This window comes from Lissotriton helveticus, chromosome 8, assembly GCF_964261635.1.
Source record: "Lissotriton helveticus chromosome 8, aLisHel1.1, whole genome shotgun sequence".
NCBI classification, from domain to species: Eukaryota; Metazoa; Chordata; class Amphibia; order Caudata; family Salamandridae; genus Lissotriton; species Lissotriton helveticus.
Window position 1 is genome coordinate 79168139 of NC_136069.1, and position 23947 is coordinate 79192085.

At 49.3% G+C, this 23947-nt stretch overlaps 1 protein-coding gene across 3 annotated transcripts in view; it reads right to left on the reverse strand.

Moving 5' to 3' along the window:
• The window catches only part of GRAMD1C (GRAM domain containing 1C), a 1372139-nt gene that overhangs the window by 933986 nt on the left and 414206 nt on the right, over positions 1–23947 (reverse strand). For all 3 annotated transcript variants that reach the window (XM_078656659.1, XM_078656660.1, XM_078656661.1), the window contains exon 3: positions 9134–9218. In XM_078656659.1, the coding sequence (XP_078512785.1) occupies positions 9134–9218 (85 nt within the window). The remainder of the gene's footprint in view (positions 1–9133; positions 9219–23947) is intronic.

Below are 23947 nucleotides of genomic sequence, written 5' to 3' on the forward strand. Positions count from 1 at the left end.
CGAGAGGTTGCTCAGATCCCTCCTTAACCAAACACAATGGACCCCCAACTAGATGTCCAAACAGAAGTTCAAATGGACTGTAGCCTACCCCTTCTGAGGAATCTCTCTGTAGCCAAAGAGAAGGCAGGGTAGTAATGCATCCCATTTTCACCTCTGCTTCTCCGGGAGTCCCATGTTCATACCCTTGAGGGTCTTGTTGAACCTTCCAACAAGCCTATTGCACTGTGGATGATAGGGTGTGGTAAACTTATAATTTACACAACACTCCTTCCACAGAGCAGTTATATAGCTAGACATTAAGTTTGTACCTCTGTTTGACAACACCTCCTTAGGAAAACCCAGTTTGGAAAAGATTCCTAGAAGCTGTAGTGGTCCTAAGTGGAATAGCTTCTGGATACCTAGCGTAATCGTCCTTCACCACCACTCGTATGTAACTATGTCCAGATGCTGTTGGAGTGTTTATGGGACCTACAATGTCTATCCCCACCCTCTCAAAGGGAATCCCAACCACTGGAAGTGGAATTAAGGGGGCCTTTGTAATGCCACCTGAATTACCACTGGCTTGGCAAGTGACACAGGAGTGACAAAACGCCTTGGTATCTTCAGCAATGCGGGGACAGTGAGAGTGAGGGACAAGCCAGTGCCAAGTCTTGCTCTGCCAAAGATGTCCTGCAAGGGGAATATCATGTGAAATTGACAAAAGAAAACCCCTGAATTTCAGAGGTATAACCAACTTCCTGGTGGCACCAGGTCTGGGGTCTCCACACTCAGAAAATAGCAACCCATCTTCCCAATAGTTCCTATGGGATCCACTGGCATTCCCTGCCTCCTCAGCAGCATCTTGCTGTCTGAGCTGTTAAAGAGAGGGGCAGGGGTTATGCGCCAGACTCAAATTTGCCCTGAAAGGCCTCCTTGTGCCCAAGAACTCTGCCATGTCAGGCCCACATTCATCTGGGACAATTCCTTAACAGGGGATGAGGTCATCTCCTTCAGAACACTGATCCTCACTGGGAGTCTGAGAAGAGGATTCATCCTTACCCTTCCGCCTCCTTCTCTTAGGAGCTATCCGGTCCATTCTTCCAGGATCAAGAGCTCCCTCAGTGCTTAACTGTTTGGCCTGAGCCCTGGTAACAAATGCACTGGAAGGGATTCCCATCATCTCTGCATGTGTCCTAAACTCCATTTCAGACCAGGCTAAAGTTTCTAAATCATTGCCCAACAGACAGTACACAGGTAGGTCTGGGGAAACCACAACTCTTTTAGGGCCAGTTACCCCTCCCCATCTGAGATTTACAACTCCCAAGGAATGATAAGTCCTGACACTGCTTGCATTGGTCACTTGGTAAATTTGACCAAGTATCATCTGTACAGGAGACACAGGTTCCTTGGTCATTATATTGACACTGTCTCCTGTTTCCCTGTATGCCACAGCTTCGTGACCATTAATCAGAGGCTGCTGCCTGTACTTGCCCAGCTTATTGGCACTTACAAGTAAAGTGGCAAGTTCCATGCCACTCTCACAGACCAGGATAGCCTGAGTGGGTGTTATGACTAGGCCACAACCCACTTCAGACCCCCAGTTAACTCTACAAATCACTTGGGGGCACTGATACTATTTGCACTGGTTCTAGGGGTGCTAGGTGCCTTAGGGGCATTAGGAGTAGTCTCCTTGGTGTTCGCTTTAGAGCAACTGGCACCTTTCTATAGCCTTTCTCCTTACACAGGTAACACCAAGGTTTCTTGCCAGATGAAGAGGAGGTGTGGGACCCAGAGGAAGATGTGTGGGGACCTTGTGAAGACTCCTTTTTAAGTCTCTGCTCTGGCAAGAAATTTAGTAGCTGGGTTTTAAAAGTGCTGCTTTTACAGCTGTGCGGCCCATGCTTGTTGTATTAGTTTGTGTGTAAAGCGCTACTAACAATCCTCAATTGGCCTCATAGCGCAATGGGGTGTGGTGGTAGGGAGCTGTCTATTCACCATCCATCTTTTCCTTATGCCTGAAGAATGTGCGGAGCAATGCTTCTCAAGGTGCAAAGCTTGATACATGCTTACAAATACCAACTCTTTGTGTCATCTCTCTTTTTCTACCTCTAAATATGTGCTAACATTCTTCGCAGCAACGCGAGCTTGCACCCCCGCCCACTGCTCACAGACTGTCGCTATTGACTACTGTAAAAAAAAACACAAACAAAAAAAAACAAACTAAACTAAGAAAATGTGTTGGAGGAAGGAGTCTTTCAGTGAAATTCCCAGGTAAAAACATAAAAAGCGAATGTGGGGCACAGGTCTCTTATCTTTCTAGACTGACAGGGGCTCAGTGATTTTTTGTAACGCCTTTCATCCAATCAGGATAATGTTTTACACAAGCTGTTAACTATCTCTTGTGCAAGTAAAATTCAAAGCAGATATCAATACAGGGGGAAGTGATCGGCAAATATTACAGAGGGAGCGGACGAAGGAGACAACTGCCGTTAAACGGTTCGGTCATTCGAGTGTTGAACATAAAACACCGCACGAAACTTCAGCAATTGGTTGGTTGGCCAATAGTCCTGTAATTTTGCAGGTTTGTCTTGCATTTGGATGGCCTGTTCTTGCCCGCACTCAGCTCAGAGTGGTCTGTTCACAAGGCCAGGCCGCAGCAGATGTGAATCAACAGCACCACCCCCCCCCCCCACACACACACACACCCACACACACACATGCGCTCATTTACAGAGGGAACTACATTCCTCTTACCTGATTTTGTTTAATACCAAAGTTCCATTGTCTCTTTTTTCTTCCGCTTACAGCCACCCGGCCTGTACATTCCTGGATATGCGTCACCTCCTGCTGCTCGCCTCTGCTCCTCCCTTCTGGACGCTACGGTTCCCCGTCCAGTTCCCAACCCCTCTTGGTGTTGCTGTGGCCAGGAGCCCCTCATGCGCACGGTTTCAGGCCGACCTCTGCGGCTCCCTCCTTGGGAGCTCCTACTACTCCTTTATTTCTGTCCCGCGCTGCCTCTCTCGGCGATGGTACGAGTTTGGTGAGTATGACGTGCGGCTGTCCGCTGTCAGAGGTGCTGCCCACGCAAACATGGGGGGGCAGAGGAGTGACAATAGTGGTCTGTTGGCCCATGTTATAAGGTGACTGTTTAAACGGGTCGCATATTGCAGTTGGACTACAAGTCCCAGTATGCCTCGGTTTAAGAGGGTGAACAGGACTGAGTGAGGCCTACTCTCCTGCAAGGCTGGCAATGGATCCAGAACTGGGCTTTTCTGGTATTTCAAGTATGTTACTTCAATTGGCTTAGTTCAAGTGAGCCAAGAATGCATTTGGTTGTTTGTTAACTGTGAACTTGTGACATATTGGTGGGCATAGAAATACTACACTTACTGTTGTAAGGGGGAAAATTTGCAGCTTTGGATGTTCCGTATGGACCTAGTCGAATTTGTTGGTGAACTTATTATTACAACTGAAGTACACATGACGATGGGTATTTTATTAGTATTTCTCTAATAACAATGTGCTTCGAACTTTACGGTCACTCTTATTTGCATTCTTTCTATTGTATGGCTCTTCTTGTTTCAGCATATCTTGTGGTGGTACTTCCCATGAAGCATAACCTTTTTACCATCTCGTTGATTGACTGGCTTCTTTGCAGCCTCTACTCGCTTTTAAGGAGCTACTTTTTAGGTCTCGCATCTAGCGAAAGACCTATTGTTGCCGACTTGCCAGGAATGTTGGACAGGGGATGGGCACACGCTTTCCCTCGGTGATTTCACATCGTGGGCGCGCACGCCCAGCCCGGCGCCGTGCACATCACCTGTTCAACATTCACCGCAAGTCAGCTTGTCGCAATCATGCGCGCATACACAGCCACACTCATGCATGCACACACACACAGACACACACGCATGCACACACACACACACGAGCAGGCACACAGGCGCAAGCACACAGACACACGCATAGGTATACAGACACACGCGCAGGCACACACACACATACACGCAGGCACACAGACACACGCGCAGGCGCACACAGACACACGCGCAGGCGCACACAGACACACGCACAGGCGCACACAGACACACGCACAGGCACACACACACGTGCAGGCATACACACGCGCGGGAGGGAGGGTGGAGTCTGTGTCTATGGGAGTCCGCTCCTGCACGGGCCCCCTCGGGGCCTCCCTCTCACCTGCTTCCGATAGCCGCTCCTCATCGCTGCTGTTGGGGACAGTCATTTCTGGAGCGCCGGGTCCTCCGCTCCCGATGGGTGGGCGGGCGGGGGCGACGCGGCCAGGGACAGGCTGCTAACTTTCTGCTGCGGGAGCGGCGCTGTGATGCGCGGGCGGGGCAGGACAGCGGCTGCTAGCACGCCATAGGATGAGCGCCCCTCAGCGCTGGTTAGACTTTACAAGCGCCTCCCTCAGACAGTGCATTTACTTCTAGTGGTGCAGGAACTAGTCATCAGAGCTCAGCTTGTAGTCACTCCCGTGAGGCAGTTACAGTGGTAAGTAGTGCACGTTAGACACATTTTAAAAGTCCTGCATTAAACTGTGCTGCTGAGCCTGCCTTCAGCAAGGATCTCACAAGTAGCAGCTTTGGCCTGCAGATTTGTCTCTCGCGTATAGCAAAACGTCTAATTTGGGCCGATTTCCCCGCAGCATAATTCTACCAAGGCATAAGGGATGCAAAGTGATACCACTTTACCTTTGTCCTCTTGATAATATAATAAATGACAAAAAACAGTTGTGTAACTTGGTACAAAATTCCACGATTTCTATGTAAACTCTGCTCCAACGATGTAATTGTTAATGGGCAAAATGAACAGCGATTTAAAAAAGCCAAATGTATATTTTCTGCACTATTTATATATCGATGCCAATGGCCGTACTGCAATCAAGGATTAAAGCGTCCTGATGTCTAGTTGGAGTGAAATAGAGCAATAATCTGTCTTTAGTAGACCACTCGCACTTCTAGGCCCTTTATTACGGTGGTTTATGTTACAGTATATTTTTTATTTCATCTCATTCTTCCACCGTGCCTCATTCTTCTGGTCTCTCTACTCTGAGTTCTCGCTCTTGGATATGCAAGTTATTCAAATAATATTGCACCATTTAATTTATTTCTGTACATCACGTTTGCGACTTCGCTTTAGGAATCATGTAAACAAAACTAAATATCAAACGCCCAACTAATTAACTCATAAGGGGTTACAAAAACAGCTTAAAATTGCTGCAGTGCTTTGCTTAGTCAGCAGTAGTTAGCCGTAAGTGATGCGATGCGAAGGTGGGACCCTAGAGCGATCCCTCTTGTTCAGTGTCTGCATTTGTTTGGTTGGTACTGACTTCTGTATTCTTGCACCTTTACTATAATCCTCCCCTTGCTGTGCTAGTAGCTTTTCTTGATAGAGTAGCCTAGATTTCTGCGGGAGTCTTGCCCAGGAACTGTTGGGTAGGGATATGTAAATAGGCTGTCCCAAGGCCTTTGGTGAGGTTACTCGAACACTTAAGGGAGGGCGGAATAGATATCAGTATGTCGGCACTCCTAACATGAAACATGGTGGTAGCCTGCAAAACAGGTGGCGTTCCCCTCTAGGGCTTGTTGCTGGACCGATGCAGTGTTTTCCATGCGTCTTCGGGGAGCGAACCTAGGAAAAAAGGCTTTTTATTTATGTTTTAATCCTGTCATCTATCACGCCGTGGCATTTTGAAGCGGTTCCCATTGCTTTGAATGGGCCTGATTAATTGTTTCATAATAAAGGTGGTGACTCAGCGTGGGATGTTTGTAGCCGGAGCACTGTTCCCGGTAATTGGTGCCCGACTAGTCATGGCAAGATTTGTGCGTCCCCACACGGTAGTGAGCATGTGCGCAAGGCTCTACCTCCCTGTGGCTTGAGGCAGGATGTACACCATTGCCTGCTGGAGGCTCATGGTACAGCCTGTCCATCACTCAGCACCACCACAGCATCACTCAGCACCACCCCAGCACCACTCAGCGCCACCACAGCACCACTCAGCCCCACCACAGCACCACTCAGCGCCACCCCAGCACCACTCAGCGCCACCCCAGCATCACTCAGCGCCACCCCAGCATCACTCAGCGCCGCCCCAGCATCACTCAGCGCCACCCCAGCATCACTCAGCGCCACCCCAGCATCACTCAGCGCCACCACAACATCACTCAGCGCCACCACAACATCACTCAGCGCCACCACACCATCACTCAGCGCCACCACACCATCACTCAGCCCCACCACAGCATCACTCAGCCCCACCACAGCATCATTCAGCCCCACCACAGCATCACTCAGCCCCACCACAGCATCACTCAGCCCCACCACAGCATCACTCAGCCCCACCACAGCATCACTCAGCCCCACCACAGCATCACTCAGCCCCACCACAGCATCACTCAGCCCCACCACAGCATCACTCAGCCCCACCACAGCATCACTCAGCCCCACCACAGCATCACTCAGCCCCACCACAGCATCACTCAGCACCACCCCAGCATCACTCAGCGCCACCACAGCATCACTCAGCGCCACCACAGCATCACTCAGCGCCACCACAGCATCACTCAGCGCCACCACAGCACCACTCAGCACCACCCCAGCATCACTCAGCATCACCACAACATCTCAGCACCACCACAGCATCACTCAGCGCCACCACAGCACCACTCAGCACCACCCCAGCATCACTCAGCATCACCACAACATCTCAGCACCACCACAACATCACTCCGTACCACCACAGCACCACTCCACACCACCACAGCACCACTCAGCACCACCACAGCACCACTCAGCACCACCACATTATCACTCAGCGCCACCACAGCACCACTCAGCGCCACCACAGCACCACTCAGCGCCACCACAGCACCACTCAGCGCCACCACAGCACCACTCAGCGCCACCACAGCACCACTCAGCGCCACCACAGCACCACTCAGCGCCACCACAGCACCACTCAGCGCCACCACAGCATCACTCAGCGCCACCACAGCATCACTCAGCGCCACCACAGCATCACTCAGCGCCACCACAGCATCACTCAGCGCCACCACAGCACCACTCTGTACCACCACAGCACCACTCCGTACCACCACAGCACCACTCCGTACCACCACAGCACCACTCCGTACCACCACAGCACCACTCCGTACCACCACAGCACCACTCAGCACCACCACATTATCACTCAGCACCACCACAGCACCACTCAGCGCCACCACAGCACCACCACAGCGCCACTCAGCACCACCACAGCGCCACTCAGCGCCACCACAGCACCACTCAGCGCCACCACAGCACCACTCAGCGCCACCCCAGCATCACTCAGCGCCACCCCAGCATCACTCAGTGCCACCCCAGCATCACTCAGCGCCACCCCAGCATCACTCAGCGCCACCCCAGCATCACTCAGCGCCACCCCAGCATCACTCAGCGCCACCACAACATCACTCAATCACTCAGCGCCACCACAACATCACTCAGCGCCACCCCAGCATATGCATATGCAGATGGGGTACTTGGGCCAGGTGCTCAGGATCCATAATAGGCAAGGCCCCAGGATATCAGTAGTAAAAGACATTAACTCCAACGGTTGGGCTCAGTAGCTCCTGTGGCCCTCTGAACAAAGTTCTGACAATAACAAAAATTCATTTTTTGCCAAAAATACAAAATTTCTAAAAAAAACTGCTTGCCATTTGCCTGTCCGTCTTCTAGGAGATTCTGAACAAGAGAAGCAGCTTGCCAGCCGCCCCCCCCCCCCCCACCACCACACCAGGCCAAAAGACCCAGGAATGGGGATTGGCTATTCAACTACCAGGCAACTCTGAGCCTTCCCCTCACACCTGCCCAGGCCCCTTTAGGCCTTGCTGGGTGCACCGCAAATCATTCTCCTCCATCTTGTGAGTTGCAGCCTACCTGTGCCCCAGATTGCAGTGTGCAGAGTCCAGAAAGTGGTAAGGAGGCAGACTAGTGCTGTCTCTTCCCCAAACAAAAGTTTTTTAAAAAACGATTTTCCCTTTCTGTGATTACTGTCTATGCCTGTGGTTGTTACAGTTTAAAATTGTAGTTTTAACCTGCCTGTAATTGCATATTTTATCACCTGTTTTGTGTTTTAAACGTGTGTTTTTTCCTGCCCATGATGGATTCCATTTAACATGTTGAATTGTGGGATTTGCAGTCCAAACTCTGTAGTTCTCCTTCTCATTCCTGGTGACTATTCAGTTTTCCCTACAATTTCTCCTTTGCTCTGAGCTAATATCTGTATGTTAAAACAGTGCACCCCCAGCCACCATTTTGTGTTCACAAGCCAATGAAGCCAGCCCCCCTGCCCCCCCTGCCCCCCCTGCCCCCCCAACCCCCCCAGGAACAGGGATATTCTACATCAGATGGTGCTTCTGTGAGCGGTTTAAATTGCGTTTACTAGGGACTGTGCACTTCGTTTTTGGCCAGGAGTAAAGTTTTATTCAAACAGTATCGTTAGATTTCAAGTTAGTGAAGCCTTTAGGGGTAGCAAGCTCTTTATAAATACAAACCTCTTTCCCTCTTCTATCCCGCCAACTACCCTTCTCTACCCAAATAACTGAATAACCTATCCACTACTCAAATTACTTCATATTTTACTATACTAATTTTCAACACTAATCCTTTATGGGTTCTACTCACCAGAAAAGTGCTTAAACATCCATCCGGGGTAACAAGTGCTATATGAATGCAAACCTTTATTACCCTTTTATCCCTCTGCTATCCTTCTCACTCCAAATAACTGACTAATATCCACCACTGAAATTACTTTCATATTTCACCATATTAATTCACCAATAATCCTTTATGGGCTTCCTGAATAGCGTGCTTCAACACCCCATCAGGGGTAACAAGCGCTGTATAAATACAAACCTGTTTTCCTCCTCTATCCTTCTGCTATCATCCCAAATCCAAATAACTGACTAAACTATCCACCACTTAAAATGTACTTGCATGTTTCACTATACTAATTCAACATTAATCTACTATGAGTCCCGGAGTAGAGTGCTACTCGCTGAAAAAGTGCGTTGAAGCCTCGTCAGGGGTAGTAAGCGCTATATAAATGCAATTACAATACAATACAATACAATACAATACAATACCTTACCTACTATGAGCCTCTCTGTTTCAGGAAGATCTTTGAACTGTCTTCGAAATTCTTCACTCCTCTGTTTATATGTAGAACTTGAGACCTAAAACACAGACAGTGAACTAAGTCAAAACAAAGATAAGTATTGCATGGCCATAGCATACCGCAATGTTGCGTTCCCAAAGGAGCGCTGTTCCACTCATGTGACTCGCAACACTGTTAAGACCATGCTCTTTTTGTGACAAAAATAAAGGAAATCAGTAGGCCTACAGCCAACAGCCCAAACCTCGCTTTCAGCATGCTCCCTTCTTCACTTTTCTCCTTCCAAACCCTGGTACACTGCTATTAAGTGGGACAAAAGTACTCAGACAACCCCAGGGGAACGACAGCACTGAATTTCTGGTGCTGCAGTACAGCTGGAATAGATGCTTACAAAGAACGCGAGTCAGAAGCCATACTCGCCCAATATACCACTAACTATGGTGGAGATGCTGCCGCAAGTGGGAGACTGGAGGGGTCTCAGAGTGGATGGAAGCAGGAGCCACAAAGGTCGGAGATCTGTACAAAGAGGGTGCGCTCCTCCCATTTGACAAATTCAGGGAGGCATTTGCCTTATCACGGAATCACTTCTTACTAAATGCAATTCTCGGACACTGGGGTGTGGCATCGCAGAACTCCCCGACCCATATGGGCTGTGAGTACATAGCTACAGCATTGGGCACTTACAAGATGATACTCTGTTTATACAGAGCGATACGGGGAGACACATAAATGTCTCACTGGATTAACAGCTGGATGGGAAGAAGACAGGAATCCCCATAGAGGAGAGCGAATGGGGGGCCATATTGGAAAGAGTTCCCAAAGTATCCCGAAATGCCTCTATTATGTTGATACACTTCTACATGTTACATAGAGCATACCTCACACCTGGAAAACTCAACAGACCCTTCCATATAGCAGGGGCATCATGTCCAAGATGTAGAGAAGAGGTGGAGGAGTTGCTGTACATGATGTGGAGATGCCTGTCACAGTGGATTGGGGAAGGATTACGAGCATGTGGCACATATCACATTCAAAGATGTTCCTTGCACACTGAGGCACTGCCTAAGTTGGTCCCCACATACAGCCAAGACTAAAGCTACAAGCAGATTCCAGGAATTGGCTTACATCCTCGCGAAACATGAAATTACAAGGAATTGGAAAACCCCAGGGGGACCCAAAGTGGAAACATGGCACAGGGAGCTTGAACGCTGGCCAGGGTATAAGAGCACGGTGCTGCTTAGAGAAGGGGGTGAGTTTCTTCAGACTTGGCAAGGGTCTGGGAAGCACTGGTAGATTGTATGCACGACAAAGAACCCTCCCCAGCAGCAAGGTCCCCAGCTAACTCGACGGAGAGGACCCCCCCTGTCAGCGGTGACTTTAGATGAATTACCCGAGTATGGACACTGATAATGGAGTGTGTGGGAATTACATTATGATCTTGGAGGGAGCATCACTTTTGCTTTAGGAGATGACACTGCCAACTGGGACATAAGGACATGCTATCAAGAAGCAGGACCACTTGGATGCGACTGTGGGAGGGGAAGGGGGATTGTTTAATGTTCTAATTGGATTCTAATGTTTGGCGAAAATAAACCGACTGGCTTGCTAGTCACGTTGTGGATTATTCTTTGCTATGATGTAAAATCCAATAAACTCTTTACAACAAAAAAGTGCACAGGAACTGGAATCAGTAACATCAAACCTAGTGCTAACAATCTCTCAGGCAACGCTGAGAGAGCTGACAGACATTTCTATTACGCTAATACGCTGAGGCAACAAACACCCGAATGCCAGAGAATATCACACTTAACTGTGTTAAAAAAAAAACAACAAGTATGGAATCCTTTTTAGTGCCTCTGAGCTGGTCTTGACACATTCACTGTATTTTGTCCCACATAAACACACACATGCAGTGCTTAATTTGAGCCGGTTGAGGCCAATGGCACTCATTTTGTGGGCCGTCACTTATTTTTTTTCATCAAATATGACACGAGGACAAGAAAGGGAAAACACACACAGGAAAGACGGAGGAAGAGAAAGACGGCAAAAACTCACCAAGGGAGAAAGCAGAAACTACAAGAGTGAGATAAAGGGGCAGGGAATGTCTGGTGGTGGATTAAAGAGACCTAGGTGGATTCAGGACTACATAGCCTTGGTATTGGGCGCTGACATTTAATGGAGCCGGCCACAGGATTCTGAGCAGCATAGCATTATTTTACAAATAAGGCACTGCATATGTCCACAACTTCACCCCCTTTTATTGGATAATACCCTTGTATACTCCTGTCAAATATGTCTGGTAGGGCTGTAAAAAATCAACTTGTCAGTAGGGTTGTGGAAAAAATAAACTACTTTTCACCCGCTGTGTCCCGAGTGAGCGTCCTTCTGCATATTGGATTAGGGAGGATTAATAAATAAATAGTAATTAAATAATAATGAATAGCGTGAAATAGCAGAGGCACAACATAATTGCGTTCCCTCACTCTCAAAGATAATACAAAGTAGGAGGACTGGGAAAGTAAAGACCCCATGAAATGAATATACATGCTTTCTCCGTTTATATTAATCCCTTATACTAATCCCAACAAGGTTTTGATATTCATAATATAAAAGCACTTACATATAATTTGAATCCTCAAGGATATTTAAGACTTAATATTAATCACACCGCCTCAACCTCCCTTTGTAAATGTAAATGTATTTTGTAAAGCGCACGGCTGCCCACTCGACGGGGCGTCCCAGCGCTGCACTCATACCGCTGTGGAACCCTTCCTGGCTTTTCCATGTGAAATGTCCACTCCTGGGCACCCCCAAGGTGAAGCCAGGCATCCAAGCCCTGCTGGGGCCGTTGTGGAGATTAAGCAAGCTATTGCCCAGAGTCACAGAGTGGGACCCATGATTAGACTAGGCACCGAGGTGAGAATTATCAGGTCCGGGGAGATGGAGTCCAAGAGCCGCTGAGGCGGGAATTGAACCCTGGTCCCGGGCCAGACCTCTGCATCAGGGTCTGCCGCTCTAACCATTGAGCCACGCTTCTCCTTTCTATTCATATGGGAACCAGAGTGAGTTCTTGTCGTGTTCATACCACAAGCTTCATCTATTCCACTCTTCCTGACCCCCAAGTCGTACTCTGCTTGTGTGAGAAACCTATAGATTTGCAAATGGTGATTTCTAGTGCCAAATGAATGATCCATGGCAATGGCCCATTCTTTAATGATGGGGGGGTTCACCATCACACCAATGTTTAGATCCATGTTGTTGATATGCAAAATCTGCAGCACCTTTAGTGCCTTGCAGATGGAAAACGTTTTACAGTTGCTCTCATGAATGCTTTAACCTCTCCAATGTGTAGTTGTAAAATGAAGAGAAATTGTGGCAAGCATACATTTTGTGCATGGAATTACATCTGCAAATCTTGAATAAGAGTAATCAGTGTTAGAGCTTCACTTTAAGAAATGCTTCCAGAAAAGAATAAATTCTGATTTTACAACTGATCTAGAATTGGGAAGGACATGGGTGGCTTCCAAAAGAGAGGATCGCAGGATAAAGTAGATATTCCTAAATTCCATATGCTGCAAATTTGTAATTTCAGTCTTTTCCCACGTTCCACTGTGGAGCGAAAGTCCAAACTCTCAATTGCTATTAGAATCAACATGATCTATCATCCGACGATCTTGACGACTCCTTCATTGAACAGTGCATGGACTACAACACCTTCCAACTGTTTCACTCCAACAATAATACAATAATGTATTTATTTACTGGTGATTTCACTCTGCAATGGAGTAAACCAAATGACCCCCCCCTCCTTCTTTGTAACAGTGCCAGGAACCCACATACATTAAAGGTGCCGCCCTCGATCTAATCATTGCTATTAAAGACGTTCTAATAAGATGACCCTGTCCTAGTTGATTGGTTTAACCTTCCTCACATTTCCTTTTCTATATTCTATTACAAATCTGTGACCACGGATCAGCGTAAAACATTGAAAATCTTGGTTTGTGACGCAAATCTAACCTTAGTAACCATGCATCATGTACAGTCCTCCTCCCTCTTCTGACGATCACAAGGTAAATGATCTCAGAACTAACATCAACAATGTTATGCCTGTAATGATGAATGCCTAGCGACCCCACCCGCAAAAACTGAAAATGGCTCTTTGGCACTTCAAAAGAAGAAAATAAAATCTTAGCACGATCAAATGCGCCTGGCACTAACATATATCAATTGCTAAACTATCACATCTGCTAGTTTATTAAGCAATGATGCAGCACCAATTACAATGGTCAACAAAAAGCACTTGACCCATCCTTCAATAAAGACTTTGCCATCCCTGAGTGTGAAACAATGCTTATTCGCTGCTCTCCAGCCTCAATTTCTCAGCCACCTTCTTCCTCATATACCATCTGCCGCGAGACGTGTCCTGCTCACTAATCCTGGAGCCTTTGACTTGCATCAACTGGTTACTAAACGCACCCACCCGTCAGGCCACATCCCTCACACTATAGTCGGTCAAAGTAGCTGAATCTCAGGACCAATCTTCCCTTTAAAAGAGGCAAGAACATCAGAGACCATTTGGACATGGCAGATGGTCAACCCTCCATCTGTATTCCACCGAGAACAGCAGCATTGGCAAGTCTCAATGCTTGGCTATTACAGATGTAGCACATGCAGTATCTGCATCAAACATTCAACACTAAAACTATCAGACATTCTAATATTTTTTTATATATATATTTTATATATATAATATAATAATAATACAATCTAAAATTTCCCTCCCAAGTTCCACCCCAAATGTAATTCGAGTAACGTTGCCTGTGCCATTTGGTGCCTGTGTTGCAAAATTTACATCTGCATAGTAACCCGTAGCATCCGATGTCGCATTCTTTAACATAAGAGCAGAATACGCTGTGGAACTACTAATGCTCCATTTCCAACAAGAAAACACACAGATAAAGACATCACATGGAGGTCATTGACCAAGGGATTGTGAGGGGAATTTGTCGGAAGGGAGTTTAAGGTCGGGACTGAAGTCATGTCTAGTAGTCCCAGAATCGAATAAAAAACAACGTATGTACACTGGACTGCGGGGGGGGTGGCGGGAAAGCTGAGAGCATTGCGATGACTGGCAATCTTTGTTTTGTTACTGCCTTAATTGTATTCCCAGACGATCAATTGTAATCCTGATCTATGATAAGGTTGTTGCATAATTAATACTTGGAACCTTTGTCAAACCCAATAAAGTCGGTTTAAAAAGAAAAATGGAGGGCATTGACCAAGTGCCACCTAACTTACATCTTACAGACATGCAAAGGACACTTCTTAGGCAGGAATGTTGTTGGGTTGATCGACTCGATTACATAAATGCTGGCTTTAATGTGTTCGATGAAACATTGAAAACCCTGACAGTTTATTATAACATTTTCTAATTTGCAGTATTCCTGTACTGTCAGTACTATTATTTCTATAATCTGTATAACGGTGAATTGTATTTTGTTGCATCTTCTCACCTTTGTTCTAATCCACGTTTTTACAGAAACCTTTCTGCAATTTTTTTATCGGTTCAATAACCACGACAGAGAGATATAGGGTCACAGGGATATTTAAAGACCGGCCCAGATTCCCATCCCCATTAGCTACAATAACAACAACAATTAGAACCAGGGGTCTAGAATCGGCAAAGTCGCCGACTGACTTCAAATACTCCAGTGAATAAAAAGAGGAGTCACACAAAAATAGAAAAGAGAAACAAACCAGCAAAGAGCTAGAACAGAGTAATCAACAGTGAGATCCTGGAGCAAATATTTGGATTCCCATCAATACTATTGCTGTGATCAGTCAAATCATTTGGTCATCCACCCATGCGGATGATATGTCTCTTGATCATAGAGACTGTCTTCCATCCATAGGGAATTGGCTCAATTGGATCAAACCAAACTCGCATGAGGATAAAGAACCGATAGTGCGTTCCTAATTTACAGACCACAAGGGAATACGGTGCAAAGCAAGAACGAAGAAAGTGGTGATTTAAAATAGGGTAATGAGGGGTGAAACAAGATTTTTATTTTATGGGTAACCTCACCCCTAATATAAAAACAGGACAGTGCAAGGGGCAGTTTCAACAAATAACTATAATACGTAAGGCCAACATGTTTTCAGCCAGTAGAGAAACTTTTATCCTCGGCTTTCTTCAGGGCCTCTGCTCTCGAACTTTGCTACTGCAAAACTCAGTGTACAAAAAAATTATATAAGTGCAAACGGTATCATTATCAAAGGTTGGAACAAATACAACCTACATAAATCGATCCCCTGCTTCAAGGGATGCAGATGGCATCTAAGGAAAAGCATATCAAGAATTACTTCAATTTGGTTCTCATACCTTGATGTTTCTCATGAAAAAATAATAGTTGTTGTAAAATCTTAATTCCTCACCCATCTTGACCGGGGACTGGACCTCACCTCACCTCACCTCACCTCACCTGGACCTAGCTCAGGATATAGAGGCCCCGCTCTGGAAAGTAAAACATAGGGAAACTATAGAATAGAGAAATAGGTCTAACCATTGTCTGTCCTTATCTTCCTCATACTCTAAAACCCTCTTCTTGTTAATCCTCTCCAGAGTACCTATTTCAAAAACAGCCCGAAACATGGCATCTCACTGCTCCCTCTTCACTACAACCTCTCTCACATCACTGTGCATAAGTACCCCAAGGTACATTCAGACTCACAAATTGCCCAAATGTGCCCCATTATACGCTAATAGCTCAGGAAGAGCTCAGCGGTGCCTCCAGTGATTCATCATCCGATTCTGATTCAGGCAACGTCAGCAGCGTGACCATGGCCTTCCACGCCTTTGCAGTCTCCAATACTTTCTCATTGTCTAGCCTGTTGGAATTGAGCCACACTCTCACTAGCTGCCCAGTTAGTAAATTCCGCCCTCCAACGCTCTATGCTGGGTCCCTGCTTGGCCTTCCACTGCCTTGTTAGTTCCCTTTTAGCTAGCAGCTGACCCAGGTCTAGAAATGTAGTTGTGACTTTCGTCCGAACCATGTGAGAGCAACATATAAAAATGGATGAGTTGGAATCTAGCATTACATGTGCTTTTCCAAGCTCTTTCTACTATTTTAGCCCATATCGCTTCAGGGATTTCTTTACCCATGTCCGCCTCCCATTTCGCCTGCAATTGAGTCAGTGGTTGCAGCCCTTCTTCCATCATCCGCCTATATACGCATAATATAGCCTTAACCGTCCCTGTCGCCATCACGACATACTGATATGGCAATGACGTCTGCAGCACCAATAATCATCCCCCCCAATGCTGCTGAATCGCTGTGACTAGGGCTGTGTGCAATCAAAAAAATCGCCCCGGGGGAGATCAAATCTGCCCTGCAAAGCCTGGAACGGCAGAAGGGCTCCCACTTATACAGATCCCCAATCATTTTGCTCCTCCCATATTGCTAGCGCGTACCAGTCCCCCCCATGCGGGAAAGCTGTGAACATGCCCAAGGGTATCTCCAGGGCGTATGGTCGGGTTATTCCACTTCGTCGCAGGCCGCAGTTCTAGCATGACCGCAGTGTCCGCTCCTCATGGGTCACCGAACCTATCGGCAGCAGTTGACAGAGAACAACGAAGGATAGGATATGGCGTGGGATCCATTGGTCTGTCGGGCCATCCGGTTCCCTAAATTCCCTTGCTACCGCTTGGGTAAGCCATTGCAACCGAGCGGCCAAATAATACAATTCAAAGTCTGGGACTGCCCATCCACCCTCTGCCCGGGGTCGCATCATCGTGGCTAGCGCCACTCGCCGTCTACTGCTCCCCCATAAGAATCCCCCCCGTCAAGGACCGGAACGTTCTAAAAATTCGAGCCTGGAATCCAGGGAGCGTCCTAAAATAGTATAGCAGCCTGGGCAGTGCTATCATTTTCAGGAGTGCCACTCGGCCCACTACCGACAGTGGCAGCGTGCTCCAGAATGCCATATTCCCTCTAATCCCCCGTATTGCTCTGCCCACTTTGCCCTCCAGAAGGCCATCCTGCCTGTGGTAGATATTAGTCCCAAGGTAGGATAGGCAGTGAGGCTTCCATCCTATTCATATCAGCTTCTCCATCGCCCGACGCACCGGGAACAAGCAAGTCTTTGCCCAGTTCACTTGTAGCCCAGATATCTCACCAAACCTACACAGGTGCTTCGTCGCCCTAGTTAAGGCCTCTCCTTGGGCAGCCAGAAACATGAGCAAATCGTCAGGATATAGCGAGATATACTGCTTGGCCCCAACCTAAGTCCACACCAGCATAATGCCTCCCCGACCTGGCTTGTGCCGCTAAGGGCTCAATCACTAATGCAAACAGCAGTGGAGACAGGGAGCAACCCTGTCGCGTTCCCCTCCGCACCAAACAACTCGCGAATATCACCGCCCCGGTCCGCACCCGGGCCGTTGCTGAGCTGTATAAAATCCGGGTCCACTCCACGAAGTCCTCTCCCAGACCCATCATCCGCATTACCTGGAACAGAAACAGCAATTACAGACTATCAAAAGCCTTCTCGATGTCTTGTGGGACACCCCCGCGCCGCACGGCCACCAGCTGCTGTGTGTGTGCCCCATTGCCTTGCCCTCTGCCTCGCTGCCTCGCTGCCGGCCGCTGGCTGACTCCGCTGCTGTTTGTTTTTACTTGTTTTGACCTGCATTTGTGCCTGTATTCTCTTTCCTCCGCTGCTGGTTGTTTTTATCTGTTTTGACCTGCATTTGTGCCTGTATTCTCTTTCCTCCACTGCTGGTTGTTTTTATCTGTTTTACCCTTCATTTGTGCCTGTATTGTTGAGCGTTTTTGCTCCTTCCTGGTTTCCCGCCTTTCTCGCCGCCCTCCGTCCTCCCTCCCCGCTCCCGCCACCACCGCTGACCCCGCCCCTTTTTTCATTCTGTTCCCTCCCCGCTCCCGCCTCCCAGCTGCTCCGCCCACCCGCGCACTTCGCCTTATATGGCGACCGCGCGAACGCGCAGCGTTGACGCGCAGCGGGCGCGCCGATTGTGCGCCGAAGGCGCGCCAAAGGTAAGCCCGTCTGCGCCCGTCCGCGACCGGATCGCGCCCAGTGCCAGGACCCCTGGCCCGCGAAGACCCCGACCCCGACCGACCCGCCTGACGTACTCCGCCGCCACCCTCATCGCACTCAACACCGGCCGACTGCCAGATTGCCACCAAGCCACCCCACGACGCTCCCACGGACCGTTCAGCTGCCAAGCCTGCAAGTTCACCTGCATCCGGACCTGCCTCACACCAGCTCCCGCCAAGTCGAACACCAGCAGCACCCACCTCAAGTGCATCCTGCTCAACACCCGCTCCGTCCACAGACACGCCATCGAACTCTGGAACCTCCTAGACGCCACAGCCCCTGACGTTGCCTTCCTCACGGAGACCTGGATGAACGCCTCTTCAGCCCCCGACATCGCCATCGCCATCCCAGAGGGCTACAAGATCGTCCGGAGGGACCGCAACGCAAACCAGATGGGAGGAGGCATCGCCATCATCCACAGGAACACCATCCATCTCACGACCAGCACCGACATCACCCTGACCAGCGCTGAACACCTGCATTTCCAGATCCACACCAACCCAAACACCACCCTCAGAGGCACCCTGATCTACCGACCCCCGGGACCACGCACACAATTCAGCGAGGACATCGCCGACTTCGTCAGCCCGCATGCCCTCCCCTCCGCTGACTACATCCTCCTGGGGGACCTCAACTTCCATCTGGAGAACAACAACGACCGCAAAACCAGCACCCTGCTCGACAACCTCGCCAATCTTGGACTCAAGCAGCTGGTGTCCACCCCCACCCACCTCGCCGGACACACACTCGACGCCGTCTTCTCATCCAGCAAAGACGTCGCCTTCAGCCACACCACAGAACTCCACTGGACGGACCACAGCTGCGTCCACTTCGCCTTCAAGAGAACGACGACCCACCACCACCAGCAACAGGCCGCCCGCAGAAGCTGGAACAAGATCACAGCAGACCAGCTCGTCACCTCCCTGAGCCAGCACCCTCCTGCCAGCTCAGCGAACCCCAGCCAGGCCGCCGAGAACCTCACGAAGTGGATCAGCATCTGCGCGGACGAGCTCGCCCCGCTGAGGACCCCGCCCAGCAGACCCGGCAGCAAGAAAGCCCCGTGGTTCTCCGACGAACTCAAGAGCTCCAAGAAGAACTGCCGAGCCCTCGAGAAAGTCTGGAGAAGGGAACCTACACCGGACAACAGGACCACCCTCAAACTGGCCACTCGGAAGCACCACCAGCTGATCCGCGCCGCCAAGAAAACTGCATTCAAGGACCGGCTGGACAACAACGCACACAACAGCAAGGAACTCTTCAACATCGTGAAAGAGCTTTCCAACCCCAGCGCAGGAAACAACGACATCACCCCATCGCAAGACCTCTGCGACTCCCTCGCTTCTTACTTCCACAACAAAATCGCGGACATACACAACAGCTTCAACAAACAACCAACGCACACCAGGACCGAACAACCACCCCCCACCACCACCCTCCACGCCTGGACCCCGATCAACACCGAAGACACCATCCGCACGATGAACTCCATCCACTCCGGATCACCGACCGACCCCTGCCCCCACCACGTCTTCAACAAGGCCGACGCTGTCATCGCACCCCACCTGCGAGACATCATCAACACATCCTTCGACACCGCCACCTTCCCTGAGAGCTGGAAGCACGCCGAACTCAGCGCTCTACTCAAGAAACCAACAGCAGACCCCACCGACCTCAAGAACTACCGCCCCATCTCGCTCCTCCCGTTTCCAGCCAAAGTCATCGAGAAGACCGTCAACAAGCAGATGGCCGCCTTCCTCGAGACGAATGGATCCCTCGACCCCTCACAGTCCGGCTTCCGAGCCAATCACAGCACCGAGACCGCCCTCATCGCCGCCACCGATGACATCCGAGCCCTGATGGACAACGGAGAAACAGCGGCCCTCATCCTCCTAGACCTCTCCGCGGCATTCAACACTGTCTGCCACCGCACCCTAGTACAGCGCCTCAGCAACGTCGGAATCCGGGACAAGGCGCTGGAATGGATCATCTCCTTCCTCGACGGAAGAACACAGAGAGTCCGCCTACCACCGTACAAGTCAGAGGCCTCCGAAGTCATCTGCGGCGTCCCTCAAGGATCCTCTCTGAGCCCCACCCTCTTCAACATCTACATGAGCCCCCTCGCGGCCATCGCACGCCAACACAACCTCAGCATAATCTCCTACGCCGACGACACCCAGCTGATCCTCTCCCTGACCAACGACCCCGCCACCGCCAGAGCCAGCCTACACGAAGGGATGAAAGAGGTAGCCGAGTGGATGACGACCAGCCGCCTGAAACTGAACTCGGACAAAACGGAGGTCCTCATCCTGGGCTCCTCACCCTCCGCCTGGGACGACTCCTGGTGGCCCCCCGCCCTGGGCACCGCACCCAAACCGACAGACCATGCACGCAACCTGGGCTTCATCCTGGACTCCTCCCTCTCCATGACCAGGCAAGTCAACAACGTCTCCTCGGCGTGCTTCAACATCCTACGCATGCTACGGAAGATCTTCTGGTGGATCCCCACCGAGACCAGGAAGACCGTCACCCAGGCCCTCGTCACTAGCCGACTGGACTACGGCAACGCCCTCTACGCCGGTACCACCGCCAAGCTCCAGAAGAGACTCCAGCGGATCCAGAACGCCTCAGCCAGACTCGTCCTCGACATCCCACGACACAGCCACATCTCCGGACATCTGAGAGACCTCCACTGGCTCCCCGTCAACAAAAGAATCACCTTCCGCCTCCTCACCCACGCACACAAAGCCCTACACGACCAAGGCCCGAGCTACCTCAACAGCCGGATCAACTTCTACGCTCCCAAACGCCACCTCCGGTCAGCCAACCACGCCCTCGCCGCCGTCCCCCGCATCCGAAGAGCAACTACAGGAGGAAGGTCCTTCTCCTACCTGGCCGCGAAGACCTGGAACTCCCTCCCGACTGACCTGCGCCTGACCCAAGACCACCTCTCCTTCAGGAAGAAGCTGAAGACCTGGCTGTTCGAGCAGTAGCGGCTACCCCCCCCCCCAAGCGCCTTGAGACCCTACGGGTATGTAGCGCGCTCTATAAGTGTCATTGATTGATTGATTGATTGATGTCAACTGAGAGAACGATTGCTGTAGTTGATAAACCGTGGTCTTCTCCCAAAATTCAGAGTAAGCGCCGTACGTTAATAGACTTATTCCGTTTGGGGATGTAACCCGCCTGGTCCTTATGGACAAGCTGCGCAATGTCCGGGAGGAGCCAAGATGCAAAGATCCTACTCAAAATGTTGTAGTCGGTAGTTAACATTGAGAGAGGGCGATATGCTTTCATGTCGGAGGGCTCTCTCCACGGTTTCAAAAGGGGAACAATAATTGCCTCACGAGTACTCACCGGTACTTGCCCCACTTTCCGGGCCTCCCTATACACCACTTGTAGGCGAGCGGCTAGATTATCGGCGTACGTGGAATAGAATTCTATGGGTAGTCCATCCACCCAGGCGTTTTCTTGCGTAACATATGTTTGATTGCGCTCCTAATTTCCCCAAGCGAGATCTCGCACTCCACTGAGTCTTCCTGGTCATTCTCTAAGCGGGCAACGCCAGTTCCGGTAAGAACTCCACTATATCGTTTCTACCCTGGTCCAATTTACTGCCGTAGAGCTCCATATAATAGTCCATAAATAAGCTATTTATCCCTTGTTGCGTGTATACCACGCCTCCTGTTGGAGCTGTCAACCTCAGTATGGGTGTCCCTTGGGGTTCGGGTTAGCCAGCCACGGCAGCAAGGCCCCTGACTTGTCTCCCTCAACATGCACCCTCGCTCTGTAGGACCTGTGGTCAATGGAGCGGAGTCTTTCCACCTGCACCGCCACCGCTTCTCTAGCCTCCAAGACCTCATTTTGGGCTCCTGGATCCCCAGGACGGACTCGCTCTACTCTTCGCAGCTGGCTCTCTGCCGTTTCCAAATCTGCCAATAGTGTTTTCCTCACCCCGGTCAATTTACCAATACAGAGGCCCCATACTCCTACTTTAAAAGCGTCCCATTCCACTGCTGCCGTCGTTGCCGTCCCCTCATTCTCATCAAAGTACTGGTCAATACCAGCCCTCAGATCCTCGCAGAAGACCGGGTTCTCCAGTGCTTGCGGTCGGAGTCGCCAGGTCAGAATCACTGCTCTCTCTCGGGCCCACCTTAATCCCACCAATAACGGGTTATGATCTGATATCGTCCAAGTCAAATACTCACTGTAAATTACTTCGGCATGGACTTCGGGAGTACACAACTTCGCGTAAATCCGCACGTGCAGATCATGGAGAGCCGAATAGTGGGAATAATCTCGCTCCTCCAAATCATGTGCACGCCACGTGTCCACCAGCCCCCAATTATGTTGCCATACATTTCTCGCCTTGGATAGCTTATGGACCGGAGCGCCTGAAAGCGGTGGATGAGACCTGCCCTTCTCTACATCCAAAATGGAATTAAAGTCTCCTCCCATTATAGTCAAGCTAGTCAGGTAAGGTGCTAGGCTCCCAGACAAACTGTCAAAGAAGGATATTCGGTCCACATTGGGGGCGTATACGCTACACAGCATCACCTCAACACCACTACAAATCTTCCTTCTGGGTCTACTAGTTGTTGCGTCATCTCAAAAGGAACACCCGTTCGGATCCATATCAAAGCCCCCCTGGCATAAGCAGAGTAGGTCGTATAGAATAACTGCCCCCTCCATCTACGCTTCAGTGCTAGCCCCTCGGACCGGTTGATATGCGTTTCTTGGAGGAAGGCTGTATGTGCTCCCCGCCGAACCAAGTAAGCATGCAGCTTATATTGCTGCATTGAGTGAAGCCCCCGCACATTCCAGGTAACACATTTCAAATCATGCAACGTTCCCAGTGTGGGACCAGGACCTCCTGAACTGCCATTTCCCACATAGGATCACACCGGTGGCTCTATCTACCCCATCTAATCCCCAAGAACTGCTCCAAATATCCCCCCCATTACAGGCGCTACAACACTAGTACCCATCCAAACTTATATTCAAACTGCTCCTTCAGTAAAATCCCCTGAGGAGCTATACCCACCCAAGAATAGGGGTAGTGTGCCCAGAGTTTCAGAGGGACAGTCCCCCAGCCTGGATCCCATATGCACTCAGCCCCCATGAGAGCCAATCTGCCACAAAGGGGGTTCGAAACGCGTCGACCTTTTTTGGTCCAGTGTTATACAAAAAAGATTCAAAATAAGATAAAAATATATCATGATCAGTTTGGATTAAGTTACTGTTATGATTTATGCCTTCAATGATATAGGGCTATTGTAAAATATAAGTTAATGTAATCTTGACACGGACCGGTACCTCAGTGGTATATGTTTTTTGAATATAAATGTTTTTTGAATATAAATGTTTCTTTCAATTATAAAAGTTCTTTTGATCATAAATGGTATGCGTGGGGAGTGAAAGCTTCTAGTGTGAGTGTGTTATAATGATTTTTGTGGTGTAAATACTTGTAAAAAGTTTGTATGTATTTGTACAGTTTGTATACATTCATGATATGCACAAAAAAATTTCTTTTTTTGAAAAATATGAAAAATTTCTAACAAAGTATTCAAATAAATTTGAAACAAATGAGATTTTGGACTGCTATGTTTGATTCATAACAGTCTTCTTGGTTATTGGATAAGAAGTTAACCCAGTACTGGCACTTGTATTGTTAGTTTA